Raw genomic sequence first — 17355 nt, forward strand, 5'->3', positions numbered from 1 at the left:
GCTGGGCCTGCGCGTCCCGAGCCTGTGCTCCGCGGCGGGAGGGGCCGCAGCGGTGGGAGGCCCGCGTACGGGGGGAGGGGGGGGGAATCTGACGGAATCAGACAACTTCAGCACCCCTATGGCTACATGGCCCCAAGCGGCCGCTGTCTCCTGCCCGGAACCGCCAACAGCAGCCTCCCTGGTCTCTGCTTCCCCTCCTTCCCCGCTGTTGTCCCTTCTCCACATGTAGGAGACAGATCTTATTAAAACCTATTTAAATCAGGAGGGGGAAGTATTTTCCAGACATCCTACAGCCAACGGCAGAGTGCAGAACGGAAACACGCCCATGACCTCAGATCTTCACGTGTGGAACCCTCTACTATGATGTCTCAGGGATGCCGCTAAGGCACCTGAAGTCGTTTCATGGAACACGGTCACTTCTTGCCTCACGGGAGCTCCCAACATGGTGGGGGGGGGTGTGGTTCGGCGGGGAAGGGGGTTCATTCTCCAGACAAGACAGGCCCGGTGAAGCCAGCCGGCGAAGTGTCAGAGCTGAGATCAGAGCCAGATGGGACTCACTCGCGACAGACAAGAACTTCCCCTTAAAAAGAGCAACAATCTTCTGGAGGCCCCCCAGGCCCAGACTTCAGCAAGTGGTGGTGAATGAAAATAGGCATTACAGCTTACCAGTTGGATAAATTATGAAATTTATTTATATTTCACCTTTTAAAAGCCAGAACATAACAAATGTCACTTTCTGGAAAGTCGTCTTATTAGAAATACATGAAGTGCACTTAATACAAGGAACTCAGTTTCTTGGTATCACCAGTGAGACCACCATCATCAGGTCCCACAAATGAACGTTTTGTCAAATTTCCCTCTAAACTTAGACTGAGATGAACTTCTTCCAGAAATTACAGTGAAGAAGCTGACCATAACATCGGGGCCCTCCCAAGCAACAGCACATTAGAAAATGTTACTTTGCCCCCAAAGGGCCCGTCTTTGCTGGGCCCGGGGCACGTGCCGCTCTCGCTGGCAGGTAGTGCGAGGCCCACAGCGCAGTGCACAGGCCCAGAGCCCCCTGTCATCTGAAACCTCAGCCACTGACCGGAAACAATGTCCATATTCAGACAAGAGATCTAACAAGGAAAAATGAACCTAAACCCAGATGCCTTTTGGTGGATCAGAAGCTCTGCTCTTACAGATCAGACAGCCCTTAACCTCGTATTTATTAATATTCGTGAAACACTCGAACTTCAGGCTCTCAGGGGTATTAGCAAAGCGAGTTTCCAGTGGACAGCTTCCCTTACCAACTGCTCCCAGGAAGTGTGCTGTGCCTTCTGAGCAGCGTGTCTTGTCAGAGACAGCGGCGGCGATACCAGATCTCCCCAACCCCTCCGCTTTAGAAGGCAGGTCTTCACACACCGACTTACGTGTTGAAGCCAGTTTTATAAGGAAACCATTCGTGATAGAAAAGCAACACGCAGTTTAATCTAAGTTACCAAATAAAAGAACTAGTATCCACTGGAGCCCCCCAACTTCTTATTCATCTGAGGACTCCTTTTTGTGCTTCAAGGACAGGAACATAAGCAGGCTCCCCAACAGAGAAGCAAACATAACCAAGTCACCGGAAAATACTTCATTAGTTTGAAAATCAGAACCAAAAAGCTATGGCCCTCCCACCTCACTTAGCTGACCCTCCTCCCCACTTATGGATAAATGGAGTTTAACTTTCCTAAGCCAGAAACACTTACTTTCACTAAAAATATGCAGTTACACCTTTATCCTAAAAAGGCACCATGCAGGCATTTAAGATTGAACCAGTTAATCCTAAGGGTGTGCAGGAATGGTAGGAAAATATCACTAAGCAAAACTTCCAGCACCAGACCATGTTAAGTCCAGAACACTCATGCCAACAGGACGTGTGAAATGTTTCCCATGAGGTAACTCCAGCTTCTGGCAGCTGCTGCCAAGGACCAACTAACAGGAACTTGCACAGCACAGAAGGAGCTCCATCACTGATCAGATGCATTATTGCCAGAGCTCACACACCCCGGGGACAAGGAGAGGAGACGCTTGTCTCATCTGTGCTATTCATGACCCAGAAAAGGTCCTGGCTGGCTCAGAGGACCTGAGAGGTCAACATCGAACACGAGGCTCAAATGTGAAACAAGGACAGGTGGAGAAGCTGGGTTCCCTTCCAAAAAAGGAGGCAGAAGCTGCAGGCCGTGGCTGAGGAGCAAGACCAGACCTGTGACAAGCAGGGTAAACAGTAGGGGAAGAGCCCAAAGGAAGGAGGGCTCTGATCTGGGGACCTGTTCCCCGTCGGAAGTGACCCTGTCTTAGTACCACGGCTCACTTCCAGGTCTATTGTACATTTAGGTGGAGGAGTCACACGTTTCCCGCTGAACACGTCATGGAAGCTCTGGAACACGAGCCCCAGCAGAGCCTGCTCACTGGTCGATGATGGAGCGCTGCAGCACCTGGTTCATCATGTCCTCCTCATCCACGTCGTAATCCTATGGGCAAAAAAGACGCTCAGCCTCAGCCAACTGTGCGCAGCTGCAAGAACTCACTTTCAGTCGGAGAAGCAGGGCACGTGAGCGGTGGCTCTGGAGAGGGGCCAGAGGCCAGGGGCCAGCCCCACGGTCTGCGACGCTGGCTGCATGATTCTGGGAAAGTGCTTGATCTCTCTGTGCCTTGGCTGCCTCATCCTGATGCTGACCGTGATGATGGCTCCCTCGGACGGGAGGGTGGGGACCAGAGAGCACCTGAGTGAAGCCTGACACAGACCAAGCGTTCAGACCCGGAGCGCTCTGACGTGAAAGCAGCCTTTTTGACTGAATGAGGCAAAGCTGTCGTCTGCTCGGGGACCGAGACGGCAGCTCTGTCGAAGCCCTGAGCTTGAGAAACTCTGTTAGGCCGAGAGTAAAATGCTCTTTGTGACAACTCAGGAAGGAGTCATGCTTTCCTTCTCAGGTCCTGAAACACAGTCATTACGACTGAATACTAGAGGCTTGCCTGGTGGCGCAGTGCTTAAGACTCTGCCTGTTAACGCAGGGGCCGTGAGTTCGAGCCCTGGTCTAGGAAGATCCCACATGCCGCAGAGCAACTAAGTCCGTGCGCCACAACTACTGAGCCTGCGCTCTAGAGCCCGCGAGTCTGAGCCCGCGTGCCACAACTACTGAAGCCTGCACGCCTACAGCCCGTGCTCCTCAACAAGAGAAGCCACTGCAATGTGAAGCCCGCGCACTGCAACGAAGAGGAGCCCCCGTCACCTCAACTAGAGAAAGCCCGAGTGCAGCAACGAAGACTTGATGCAGCAAAAAAACAAACAAACAAGAAAACTGAATACTATTCTGAAATCCTAACTTGACATCTGTATATGCAAATAAAAGGTTTACTTTAAACAGTTGGCCAGATTTATCTGCCACTATAATGCCAAGACAACAGTGTGCTCTTCAAAACCACTCAGCTCTAGAGAAAGGACGTAAACCTGATGACCACATTTGGCTAGCTGGTGTGTTTCGTTTGACCTGAAGTACTTTAAAACAAACTTGGGATACGTCATATGAAATTCTGCATTTCCAGCTTCTTGGGGTTGGGGCGGGAGGAGCCTGGCAATGCTGTGTCTGTCTTTCCACACAACAACCATCAGCTGGCGTTGCTGGCTGCACTACCTGAGTCACACACACCGCCCAGCTTGCAATTCCTTAGCAGAATCACTTCCATTACTTGCCTGGTTCCCGTGGGCACCTGAGCTTAAGGATCCTAAACCAGGTTCCATAACAGGAAGAAAACACATACCGAAGTAGACAAAAGTTTTGGAGAACATAAAATAAAAGCAAGTTTACTATCTCTCAGTCTAGATGACTAGTCGGTTCATCTTCTTAAATACCACACAGCTGTCATTCCAGGGAGCCCATCATGTCAGTGACAAAACTCACCAAGGGGGCCCACAGTTCTCCAGGTAAGAGAAATGAGGGAGCTGTGCCATCCCCCGGGGGAAGGAGTTAGAGCCCAGGCTCCAGACTTACCACGAAAGTGTCGTAAGAAAACTGGTGCCGGCGCTGGATGTGCTCTATGAAGTTGGCGCTGCGGTAGTTAGGGTCTCCCCAGGGCATCGAGGCACATATCGGACAAACCTGTCAATAAAGAAGCACAGTATTAGGTACTGGATGTCTGAGCTGACGTTAGCCCTCTGTGGCCTGTGTCCTGCCACCTATCTTCCAGGACAGCTTCCCTGACCACCAGTCCAGGGTCTGGTCACATCTTCAAGTGCACATTCACATCCCAGAAGACACTGTCAGTCTCCTACTTGAGTCAAAAGGCTTAGGCCATGATACCACCCATTTTTGATCCCCGCCTGAGGTGAGAACACTGTGTCAGCCTAGGAGGAGCCTAGACTACGACCTTCCAACCCAGCACACAAGATGATCTAAAAGCACAAAGAAAACCAAGGAAATGACAGATGAGCGACATCCCAAGGAAGTAAAACACAGCCTTATGTGCTATTTTTATAAAGTAAATGCTCAGATGAGGAGGCTCAGGCTAAAGAGCCTTCATACAAGAGGATGATTTGGGCTTTGAAGAGCGGGAGGTATCTGGAAAGACGAAGGGTACATGGCAAGCAGCCAATTAGTCTGGCTAGAATGGAAAACTCACGGCGAGGGGCAGAGAGGAGTGGGAGCGGGGAGATGCAGGCATAAGCGGTCTGGCTTGACGATGGAACCCCACCATCTACAAGGAAGCTATGTGACAAAGGGGGTTGACATGAGATAAGTGTGAAAGGGTGAAGGAGCTAGGCAGGCGGCTGGCGCTGTGGAGGAGAGCATGATCAGAACCAGAGTCTGGGGAGAAGGAGGCTTCCAAAGGGAAGGGCTGAAACACTGACATTTCAGGAGTTCTGCAGACGGAGAGGGGCAGAATAGAGGACCAAGGGCTGAAGGAAGTGAGGCTTCAACAGAGACAAAATAATCAGAGGGATTTCAGGAGGCCAGACGAGGGAAAAAAGGGACAAAAAATTAGGTTGCAGTACCAGATACCACAGAGTAGTTTAGCAATATCTATCAAAATTATGAGTGTACTTAACCTTTGACCGAATTAACCCATAGCTAAGACTTTATTACTATTCTTTTTTTGTTAGGACGTGGGATTCACTGATGGGCCTCAGTGAGGAAGGGACAGGGCCACGGTCTCACGAGTGCCTCTGTCCAGGCGCCACGATTAGGGATGTATTTGACCCCAGAGCCATCTGGGATGAGCCACTTCTCAGCCGCCACGTCTTCAGATTCATCTGCATTAAACTTAGTAAATCCCCACTCCTTGGAGATGCAGATTTCCTGGCGGCCAGGGAACCTGAACTTGGCCCTACATAGGGCCTCAATCACATGCTCCTTGTTCTACAGCTTGGTGTGGATGGGCATGATGACTTCGCCAACGGAAGACTCTGGCTACTGTGCCCGAGGGCCTTCCCAAGGCACCCTGTATACCTGTCTGGAGCCTAGACTGGGGACGGCCTGAGGCCAGACACGAATGTCCACTGGAAAGGGCTGTCTCCAGGGTCCCTTAGGGCAACCTGTACAGGCAACAGGCTGCATACACTACCAAGGAGGCTGCTCTTTGCAGCCATTGCACACCGGGCCCCCACGGAGAAAAGAGCACGGTCGGCTTAATTGGCTGCAGGCTAAGACTTTATTTTTCAGACATACGTAAATATAGGCAAAGGTATGTTAAAATCTATGACAGCCTTTACAAATGTACTATGAAAAACTTCAGAACTACAGGAAAGTAGATAATAGTTTGATAAACCATCCCTTATCCCCAACACCTAGATTTAAGTTTGGTATACTTACTTCAGCAAAAAATGAAGCGTTTAAAAATAAGACACAACAATTCACCCTGAACTGTTTCAAAACAGTCCTAAAAATATGTTTCCCTTTACAAATACAGTACTATTTATTATCTCACCCATCGATCGACAATTTTTTTACTAGGATTTAATATCCAGTCTTTAATCAAATTTTCTGATTCCGTCTGGAAGTAACCTTGACGTTTATCAATAAGGGACCAGTTAAATCATGGTACAGACAAGTAATGGAAAACTGAGAAGCTCATTAAAAAAGAATCAGATCTACATGTACCGATGTGGACAGATGTCAACAACATTGGTTACAGTGTGTAGAAATGCGCTGTCACTTGCATCCAAAGGGGGACAAAAAAGGAGGACACGCATGAATCATACATTTGAAAGCTAGAAATGTCTCTGGATGACATAATTTTGTATTTTCCTCACACACAGTTGAGCACTACTCAGAGGCTAATGAGCACTCGACAGAGGTGTCTCTGATGCTGTTAAGAGAACTGGTTTAGGAGTCAGGACACTGGGCTCCAGTACTGGTTCTGCACTAACCAGCTTCACAGTGTGGGCAATCCACTTAGCGTGGGTGGTACGCTAGTTTCTTCACTTATTCACTTCCAGAAATGGGAGCAGGGGAGACAGTGGGAGGAAATGAATTTGAGTAGCTCTATCATTTAACATCCCTTTTAGTTTTCATAATTAATAAAACAGTTGAGCTTATCTGGCTAACTTTAAAACGGAAAATGGGTAGTGGGGGCAGGTGGTGGTGTGTGTGTGTATGTCTGTGTCTAAAGCTCATTTGCTCTTTCAATTAGTAATTAGTTATTAAGAACCATAACTGAAACATCCTGAAGAAGCAGCTGAAAACTTGGCTTTGGGGTGTTTTTCATAGAACATATCATGCTTAGTGCAGACAAAGATTGTGTACTGAGCAGCTATTCTGGAATCATAGGAAAAGAAAATGTCTGGCCTCAGGCCGTCCTCAGACCAGGCTCCAGACAGGTATACAGGGTGCCTTGGGAAGGCCCTCGGGCACAGTAGCCAGAGTCCACATTGGCGAAGTCATCATGCCCATCCACACCAAGCTGCAGAACAAGGAGCATGTGATTGAGGCCCTATGCAGGGCCAAGTTCAGGTGCCTTGGCCGCCAGAAAATCTGCATCTCCAAGGAGTGGGGATTTACTAAGTTTAATGCAGATGAATCTCAAGACATGGCGGCTGAGAAGTGGCTCATCCCAGATGCCTCTGGGGTGCGATGGCCATTCCAGATTGGCATCTGCCTCAGAAACCTCAACACTCATCTATGTAATAAAGATACAGATCTCAGAAGGATGGGTATTAGTATCAAATGATGAGGTTGTTTATTTTTGAGAGAAAAATAATCAATTCTGTGTGACTGATCTCATGAAAAAAGGTTGGCAGGCATGGTATGGTGTTTTACTTTTACACTGGGTTTACTTCTATTATACAAAAATGACAAGTGGTAATATAATGCATTTATCACATCCAAACATAAACTACATTGCAAGAATATAAAAAATCCTTGAATAACTGACGATATAGAGGGAACCAGGAGTCTAGGGGAAGGGGCCACAGTCCACTTCTTTTTTTTTTTTTTTTCCTGCGGTACGCGGGCCTCTCACTGCTGTGATCTCTCCCGTTGCGGAGCACAGGCTCCGGACGCGCAGGCTCAGCGGCCATGGCTCACGGGCCCAGCCGCTCCGCGGCATGTGGGATCTTCCCGGACCGGGGCACGAACCCATGTCCACTGCATCGGCAGGCGGACTCTCAACCACTGCGCCACCAGGGAAGCCCCACAGTCCACTTCTTATACAAGGAACTGACTACATACAAAGAAACAAATTTTAAAAGTTGCAGCGAGGTGAGAGAAAACAAGGACTTAAGAAGACCAGCTGGGCCCATGGCGAATGTGATGCCAGCAGTGGATGCTGGACTCTAAAGGGATAAAGGAGAGGCTACGGAAGAGACGGCAGCAGCTGACAAACCAAAGCTTGAAGGAGAAGAGAAACTGCAGGCTACACAGAGAAAACCGTGGATCAAATATTCCTCCCACCAATTAGACAGGGAAGATCGGGCATGTCTGAAGGAAAGCAAGTGTTAGGAGCGGGTAGAGAGAAAAGCTGAAGGTGACAGGAGAAACACGGTGGGGAGAGGAAGCCTCAGGGGCGGGGCAAGGCCCTAGTCTCAGTCCTCCGCCTGGATCTGAGGATGCGGGCAGAGAAGACGCAGACTTGCAAAGGAGCCTTTTCCTCAGCACGAGGGAATGATAAGGACACAGAAGGAGGGGTGCACGCTCAAGTGTTCACAGGAACCTGGCGGGAAAGGCCAGCAAGCAAAGCAGGATGTCTGTGAGCCATCCCATCTACAGGGGCCAGCACTACTCAGAGCCAGCCAACTCTTGCCGGAACTTCTCATTTCTCAAATGTAGAGCACCAAGATTGAGAAATCTGCTAATGTTTAAAGTTTGGGGAAATGAAAATGTGTATGGGCCAGACAGGCTGCCAGTCTGTGACCTCAGAGATAGATCAGAGAGCTCCTGAGACAGAACAAACAGAGAAGAAAGGAACACACACCTGGTACTTGGAACTCGGTGAAAAGCAGGACTCACCATTATCTGTGGAAAAGATGGGGACAGTCCATGCCAGGGACTTAATGAAAAGAGAGTGCCCAGAATAGCCACCAGACAGTGTGTGTGTGTGCCTAGCGGCAATAGGGCCTGGCTGAAAACAGGGTGCTCGCTGGGCCAAGCCAGCCCAGTTCCCTAGTTTGGGGAGTTAGGAAAAGCAGAGAGAGGGGGGACTCATCTGTGGAATCTGTGACAGCACAACATTAAGAGTCCAGGGAGCCCAGTGTAAAAAGTAGCTGTACTGACCAGAATTTGGACGTGGCAAGGAGTTCAATAAAAAGATTCAAGGTATTCTCAAACAGGCCAGCTGAATCTTAAGATTTAAGACAGAAAAACACAGAGCGCCATCAGGCCTAATTCTACTAGCAAAAGCTCATGCAAATTCTCAAGTCTGTGCACCATCTTTTACAGCAGTGGAGCTGAAGATCTGCTCATAAAACTAGCTACATAGTTCAACAGAAGCAGTGTGAGATAAATGGGAAAACAAACAAAACTATAGAGGAAGTTGTATTAAGACCCAGTCTGTCAATCACATTAAGAGGGAAGGGTAACACTGCTGAGATGGACCAAATTCAAACTTTTTTTTTTTTTTTTAAAGAAAACTACATGTCAGCCTTGATATATAAATTAAATATCAAAGGACTGATAAGCACTTTCCTAATAATTTCATCTACATTCTCCTTCCCCACAACTATGAAGAAGCTACTGAAATGGAAAATGGCAGCTTTATGCAGACACCAGGGGATCCAAGTTAACATTACCAACAATGGGAACACCAAACATCGCATGACCCGCCTGATGTACACCCGGGCGATGTAGCATCCCTGCATGTAATCATGAAGAAACAGACAAACCCAAATTGAAGGACATTCTACAAAACTGGCCTGTCCTCTTTAAAAATGTCAAGGTCATAAAAGACAAAGAAAAACTGAGGACTAAAGAGACATGGCACCTAAATATAACACACAGATCCAGGATTTTGGGGCCAGGGGAGATTGCTATGAAGGACACTACAATTGTTAAAATTTAAACATGAATTCCAAAGTAGGTATTAGATTGTGTCAATGTTACAATTCTTGAATGTGAAAATCAAACTCAAAAAAATGTGGTTTTCTAAGAAGACATTCCTTCTTCTTAGGAGACATGTGCTGAATTATTTAGGGACAAAGTGTCATGATATTTGTAACTTATTCTCAAATGGTTAGCATAAAATATGTATATAGAGTATGGTTAAGCAAATATGGTAAAATCTTATTAATCTGTGACTCTAGGTGAAGGGTACACAGAGTTCATTTAACTAACCCTGCAAATTTTTCGGTTAAGTTTGACTTTTTTTCCCATAAAAATTCAAAAAACAACAACAAAAACCCACATAACAAAACAAAAAACTCAAAGAGTTACTCTTACCACAGATTTAGTGTCCGTGCTATGGAACAACTTGCAGTGTTCTACAAGTCCTTCTTGATCAAAATTCTTCTCGGGACAGTAAGGACAAGGAAAAGTGTAACGGTTTGGGACATTTCTGGAAGATGAAAGGCAGGAAAAAAGAAGAAACCCCTCTATGAGTACCTTTCCACAAAATTTCAATCACTGTACCCTCCCAAAAGGAGCGAAGTTCACTCAATGTGTTATGACAGGGGTTCTGATGATCACTTATGCATCAGGTCAAATGACTGAAAATAACAGATCAGCTAATATTTGAAGTGAACATGAGAGTCCTTCTCCACACCGACCCCAAAACAAAACCTTACATCAGCTTTAGCCAGCATAACAATTATACCTCCACTTTCCAGAACTCATGAAGAAAGACGTCCACCTAAGAGAGTGACAGAGTCATTTACCTTGGCTGAAGGGACACATCCTTGGTGGTGGCCTTCACACCTTCCATGATGTAATTCTGGTATTTGGAACAGGTAGCCACATGCGCACGGATCTTGGATAGGAAGAACTTAAGTAGGAAGAATCAGAGCCCACAAGTTAGTCAGGAACTTGTACCCAGTCCAACATAGTCCCAAAGTGAAGGCAAGATGAAAACTAGACCTGTATCACCCTGGCAAATAATCTCACCAGACTCCTGGCTATGCTGATGGGACCGAAACTCTGACTGTTGCAGGGTTTCTGTTAATACCAAGGCTGATGTTTTACTTGACCAAACGAGGATATCTGCTTCCACTCTAAAATCACTCTGAGAGGTTTGCTTTATTCATGATATGCTCTCTGCTCACAGAGACACTCCAAACCCAGTGAAGTTTTTAAAGTTTTCCACACTAGCACTTAAACTAATCTCCTTACACAAGTCAAGAACCACATTCCATTATAAGTGCGGCAAAGAAAAGTGATGATTTACGTAAAAGGGATAAAGGCTAGTAATCCTAGTTAAACAATTATATCCTATCACCAGATTGTGATAAATGATCTTACCCAAAAAACCCAGAATCTGAATTCTATTTCTCTAATAAAATCTAGTCTTTGCAAGATGGAAAGAGAAAAGAAAACCCACAGAAGAGTGCTTCATCACAGGTGATCTAAAAAGAAAGAAAAAGTGTAAGGAATGAAGGAAGAGGAGGTAACGGGAAGATAAACATTTCTGGAGGTATAATACGATACAATGACTCATCTTTCAATGAAGAAAATCAAACGCATACAGAAATTTTTAAAAACTCATCATGCATACATAAAGATGAAGGTAACAGGAAACTTTATTTCAGTATCTTGAGTTTCTAAATCAAAAGAAACTACAAGGAAAAATATGTTTCAGTATTGGAGCTCTGGCTTACCATGATGCTTCTTTCTGTCTTATCTCCAGCTAAAGAACTTGACCTCAAGCTGTCTATCAAAGAGCTCCCAATTATAAGGGATGGGAAAGAGCCCTACTCAGAACTGCAGCCACTGTGTACCCCTAGTGCTAAATCACTCTGAAGGGAAAGAAATGGTAAGGTATATCCATTTTATGGCTATCCACATTAAGGTGTTAAAGTAATGAAATTAAAATGCGAGGATGTCAAATAAGTCATTAAGTAAAAAAAAAGTTTTCAAAAGTGAAAAGAACTTGTAGAAATATATACTATAGTATGATCTTATTTTGTAGAAATCCCACACGTTTGTTTGTCAATGGGCAGAAAGATGTTTTGCAGCCTTCTAAATTGAAGCTTTTTTTTTTTTTTTTTTGCGGTACGCGGGCTTCTCACTATTGTGGCCTCCTCTCCCGTTGCGGAGCACAGGCTCCGGATGCGCAGGCTCAGCGGCCATGGCTCACGGGCCCAGCCGCTCCGCGGCATGTGGGATCTTCCCGGACCGGGGCACGAACCCGTGTCCCCTGCATCGGCAGGCAGACTCTCAACCACTGCGCCACCAGGGAAGCCCTGAAGCATTTTTAAAGAGGTAATCTCTGGAGTGGGGAACAAGCCTACATTAGTTTATATTTTTGTGTTGTCTGGAATTAATAAAATCATAATGATTTAAAAACCAATAATGCTGTGTATATCTCTCTGAAAATAAAATGTTGTAACCTGTGCAGTTACAACAGATGTTAAAATAAATATTCTTGACTCTAATATGGTCATACAAAAGAGTATGGATGCATTTCAAATGTTAGATATTGCTATTACAATCAAATGACTTCATATTGACCTTTGCACTACAATTCCTCCTTGCCAAGTGCTAAAAAGTTGAACAAGTTTTATATCTTCAGTAATATACATTATAAAATTTCCCCTCAGGACTTCCCTGGTGTTCCAGTAGTTAAGACTCCATGCTTCCACTACATGGGGCGCGCGTTCCATCCATGGGGTTGGGGAACTAAGATCCTGCATGCCAGGTGGCGTGGCCCGCCCACCCCCCAAAAATTTCCCCTCAAACTCATTGCAGCAGGTAACTTTGAGTCACTGACTTCATTTTATATTTTAAAAAATTAAGAAATATCATTGTCATTATATTCTAATTAAAACTGTGTATGCTGCTTTGGGAAAATGGGTCTTTTGCAGGAAAAAACTGGGACAACTGATTTCTATGGCTTTCAAAGCTAAACTATGTAATATACTAAACCAATTCTTAAAGGAAAAAATCCCCCACCACAACCAATTAAGGTTACCAAAATGCAACAGCACAGCCACTGCCAAAGATAACCAGCATGCACACGTGCTGTTAGTCACTTAGTTGCGCGAAACAACGTGGCAACAGATCTATATTTTACCCATCTTATAGAAAGACACTGACTCTTCCGTTTTACTTCCACATACATTTTTATGGCAGCCATGGCAAGAAGTCTCTGTGCTCTCAATCTGCCGCTCGAGCTCCACGGCTCGGAGGCCAGGTGCCAGAGTGCTGCGACACACCCCACAGACAGGCTTCTTCGGCTTCAGACATTCCTGCAGGCATGCAGAGCAAAAGCTAGAACAAGACATACAGAGAACCTGCGTCATGCGTCGTGGAGACAACAAAAATGGATAAAGTTTTAAAATGACATCAATGAATAAAAAACAACTTGCTCCCTGCTCTTGATTCAAATACTGAGTTCTTCTGGGCAAGAAAAAGGGGGGGAGGGTGTTCCTTGCAACGAACACACAGGTCCAGTAACAGAAATAAATGCAAACTCCCATGACATGGAAGAGGGTGCTACGGTGCAGTCTTCAGACTTTAGCCCCTGCCGCTGAGGGATCTTGGTGGGGTCTCCTGAACTTCAGTTTCTCCCCTGTGAAGTGGAGATGGTAGTACCTACTTCTAGGATTGTTGGGAGGATGGATTATGCATAGCAGACTCTTACTACAGGGTCTAGCACATATGAAATGCACCACAAACAGACGCGGCTATCATTAGAGGTGAATGCAAAGCACTATGGAAACACAAAGTCAAGGGCAACAGTGGTGACCCAAGAAGGACAGAGCTGCTAAGACATCAGAGGCGGCATCCGCGAAGGAGCCTTAAAAGAAAGAGTTCAGTGGTACAGGAGGGGAAGAATATTCCAGGCCCTTAGCCTTAGACTTTTATTTCCTCAGATGCATCATGAGTGTTTAACACCTTTCCTCATAAGCAGTAGGGAGCCAGGTGTTTAAAACAAGGTAGCAACCAGACACAATTCAAGTTTTAGAAAAATAACTCTGGCGTTATCATGGACAATAGAGTTGCCAGTTTTAAACATTTTTTAGATGAGGAAAGACAGAAAAGACTTGATGTAGAAACCAAACAGATGGCCAAAGGCAAGAAACTGTGAGGCAATAAAGAATTCAGGAAATGATTCAGGGGTAGAATCAGTAGGACTTGGTAATTTATTGAATTTGGAAAAGAAAAGAAGTCAAAGATGACCAACTTTCTGTCTGAAGCCTAGACAGGTGGTGATACTCAGATACGGTACAGAGAAGGAAGGAATAATAAAGCATGAAAATACCCTGGCTACATACTCAACCTGACAGGCAAGATAACAAAATCTGCCAGGAAGAACTCAGGACATATAACCAAAGGTAATCTGTGCATCTGACCATTTTTTACTGTCTCTAAAAATTTTCTTCCTTTTTGTTATTTAGCTAGATGTTAAATGCTGCTAGACATAATTCTACACCAGGATGGGAGAAGGTGAGGGGGTCTAATGATTCACAACCGAGGTCACAGTAGTGAACTAAACAAAATTCCTGTCATCATGATGCTTATATTCCAGAGCAGGGAAAAACACAAGTGTTAACTTCAGATAGTAATTAAATATATGAAGGAAATAAAACAAGGCAAGGAGATCAGCGGCGGGGGAAGGGGGTCATAGAAAGCTTCTTTAAGGGGGTAACAGTTGAGCTGAGACCTAAAATTATGAGGAGAGCCGCACAGACGTGGATGAAAAGAGTTCCACAGAGATGACACCAAGTGCAAAGCGGGAACCAAAAGGTAGAAAGGAAGGTCTCTGAGGCCATGATGTGGTAGGCCACGGGGAGAGGATAAGGGATGAGGTTAAAGAGGCAGATGGGGCCTTATGGCCATCACTTGTTGTACCTCTTCTCAAAGGCAGATCAATAGAGTAACCCGAGAGAGCACAGAAGATCCCAGAGAGCATAATGAAATCAAGCCCAGCTTGTAGATAAAAGCGGCTCAAAGCCTCCCTTCAAGCATACACCGAGATTCAGCTCAGAGGTCAATGTTCACAAGCCACTCTGTGCCTGAGTCATGCCCGACGAACAAGCCTGCTTTTAAATGGCCCCTGTGTCTTGGACTGGCTTTTAGTTTCCATTTCCTATTTATGGGCGTTTTTCTTGTTCAGCCTTCTACATGCTCCACTTCCTGTTATAATGTTACTTAGAAAATCCTTCTCTTGGGCACTAGCCACCTGCCATTCTCCAGCTGTATTTCACTAAGTTGGAGGGGGATGCAAAATTCAGGGCTTGAAATAAAGTTTTATAAAAATTCAATGCCCCACGCAGCCGGAGCTGCAGTGATGCTCACTTCCAAGCACAAAAGTTAGCAAAAATCAACCAGGCAGAGCAAAAAGCACTTGGCTGGAGCTAAGGGAGACTTGGCTGCCCTCACAGAGGTGTAGCCATCTGTCTTTAATCAGCACTGAACGGATGAACACACGGAGCTAGTATGGTGAGTATAGAAAAGAGCCAAGGTTTGAATCCCAGTACTGCCCCCTGACCTCTGACCTAGGAAAGGTCCATCTGGCTCAAGGAAACCTCAAATTTTGCTGCTCTTCAGTTGGCAAATTGTGCTGGGTCAATCCTCTTTATAAATGTTAACTGTAAATGAAATCCATTGAATTAATCCAAAATTAGGTAAACATAATAAGGAGGACTGATCCAAGGAAAAGAGGGCTCAACCAGAAAGCTACCTAGGCTCCAACTCAACTTTCACAAAGTTTGCTTCCACCACTAATTTCTTAGTTCATTCGTTCCTTACTTGATCACTCCCCCTCCCCCCACCCCAGGTTTGATCTCTATAATACCTTCCCATTGCACAATGAGTTTTGACAAAAGTTTGAGCATTATTAGTACTTACTTATCATCAACTCACTGGACTGTGAACTCCGAGGGCAGAATCACCTTGTTTCCTACTGTGCCCCCAAATCTGGCACATAGTGAGCACACAAATATTTTAGCCAGTTGAACATAAGATTGGAAGATGGTTGCTCAGACACTACGCTGGGCACTTGGGACAGAAAGAGGCGCAAAACAGACACGATCACTGCCCTCGTGATCCCTAAGTTTTGCTCTGTGCAAGGTTGGAGAAAGAAGCCCCAGGAAAGAAGCAGGGAGGTAATTTAAATGGGGATGGTGACAAGGGAGGTAACTTAAACTGGGACTTGAAGTCTGGAAAGGATCTGGGAGAGTGACGGGGGAGGTGCAAATGGGGCAAGAGTTCCAGGCTAATTGAACTGCAAACAGGAACAGCCTGAAGCTAGAAAGAGCTTGGTGCAGTTGAAGAAGCAAACAGCAGTCAGTGTGCCTGAAGAGCCCTTGCCAGGTGCCAACTGTTCTCTGAACTGGCAAACAGACACCTGCAGTCCATCTGGGGAGAGTAGACAATGGTGAACCTGCCCTAAGTGAGCCTCAGTGCCCTCACCTGCAACATGGCCTCCAACCCTCTTCCCCTGCAGTAGTGCTGCAGAAGTAAGAATGCCCATGAGGTCCAGTAGGTGCCTATTGTGCCTACTGACCAACAGAGGGGTCCTAAGACCAATACCAAGATGATGCCCGTGAGTGACGAGCACTGGGGAAGGCCACAGAGGAAAATCCAACTCCCAGTAGCAAGAGGGAGGTAGCCACATTCTCTACAGTTCTTTCAACTTAAGCGTCTGATGTGTGTCTGATGGAGCAAGGCTTAGATTCAAACCCAGCCAACCTCAAAGCACCTACCCCAGAACCTATACTGGACATTTTCACACACATCTCCTTCAGTCGTCATAAGCAGTCTATTAGCAATATGGAGGCTTTATAATTTCAAATACAATGAAACAAACCTCGTACCCAAGTAGGAATGCTAACAATCCCTATCTGCCAACTCCCCACCTCTTTCACAGTGAAGGACAGACTGGTCAGATCTACATCAAGACTTCCCTTTTGTTCTTTTGGTCTAGTCCGGCGTTTCCCCAACTGTAGTGAACATTAGCATTACTTGGCACAGCTGGACACATGACGCCATCAAGTGTACTTCAGGGGCCACGTACAGACTATTTAAGGGAAACTGGCTCCCCAAGAGCCGACTTTAGACCCTACCAAACCCCCAGCAGGGAGCGACTCCACCACCGCGCGTGGAAGGAGCCTGGCAGGCTGCCTGCAACACAGCAGGCGCTCAACAAAAGAGCAGGAAACTTGGGAGTAAGCAGGGCGGAAAAGAAGACCACCCCGCCAACTTCCACGGGCCTCCAGGAACTCCATGTCCTCCCGCTCCCGCCTCGAGACCCTCCCTGCCGAGGCCTCGCTCCTCGGCTCCATTTTCCTCCCAGTCAGGCACCCCCCCAACCGGCCCCTGACCCTCCACTTACACGTGTCCACAGGGCACCTGCACCGGCTTCTCGTACACCTCTAGGCACACGGGACACGTGAAACGGCCCAGGGGGTCGGCCTCCGCCGCAGGCCCTGCCAGCTGCGAACCACCATCACGCTCCTTCAGTTGCGCCGCCATCTTGCCGCCGCTGAGCGCAGAGGAACGGCGGCCGAGAAGGAGGAGCCTTAGGGGGCGGGGCGAGGGCGTGTCTTATGGAACGTGCGTCGGGCTGAGGGCGGGGCTTATGGAACGTGCGTCGGGCTGGGGGCGTGTCTTATGGAACGTGCGTCGGGCTGGGGGCGGGGCTAGTGGGTGGGCCGCGCCTCCTGGCCTCTCTGACGGGAGGGAGGGAGGGAAATCAGGAAACTGTGGAGCCAGATCCAGAGACTGACTTTGTGGAACAGGCTTT

At 46.7% G+C, this 17355-nt stretch overlaps 1 protein-coding gene across 1 annotated transcript; it reads right to left on the minus strand.

Annotated features, from left to right (window-relative positions):
- Nucleotides 1-669: 669 nt before the first annotated feature.
- On the minus strand, nucleotides 670-17114 carry RNF114 (ring finger protein 114). Its single transcript, XM_081257336.1, has 6 exons — nucleotides 16945-17114; nucleotides 12725-12875; nucleotides 10328-10434; nucleotides 9894-10008; nucleotides 4017-4124; nucleotides 670-2498 (listed from the first exon to the last, which is right to left on the minus strand). The coding sequence occupies exons 1-6, from the start codon at nucleotides 17082-17084 to the stop codon at nucleotides 2433-2435; spliced, it is 687 nt and encodes a 228-aa protein (XP_081113462.1). The 5' UTR covers nucleotides 17085-17114; the 3' UTR covers nucleotides 670-2432.
- Nucleotides 17115-17355: the final 241 nt, after the last annotated feature.

Source organism: Mesoplodon bidens (genome assembly GCF_964165515.1).
Source record: "Mesoplodon bidens genome assembly, chromosome: 15".
Classification (NCBI taxonomy): domain Eukaryota; kingdom Metazoa; phylum Chordata; class Mammalia; order Artiodactyla; family Ziphiidae; genus Mesoplodon; species Mesoplodon bidens.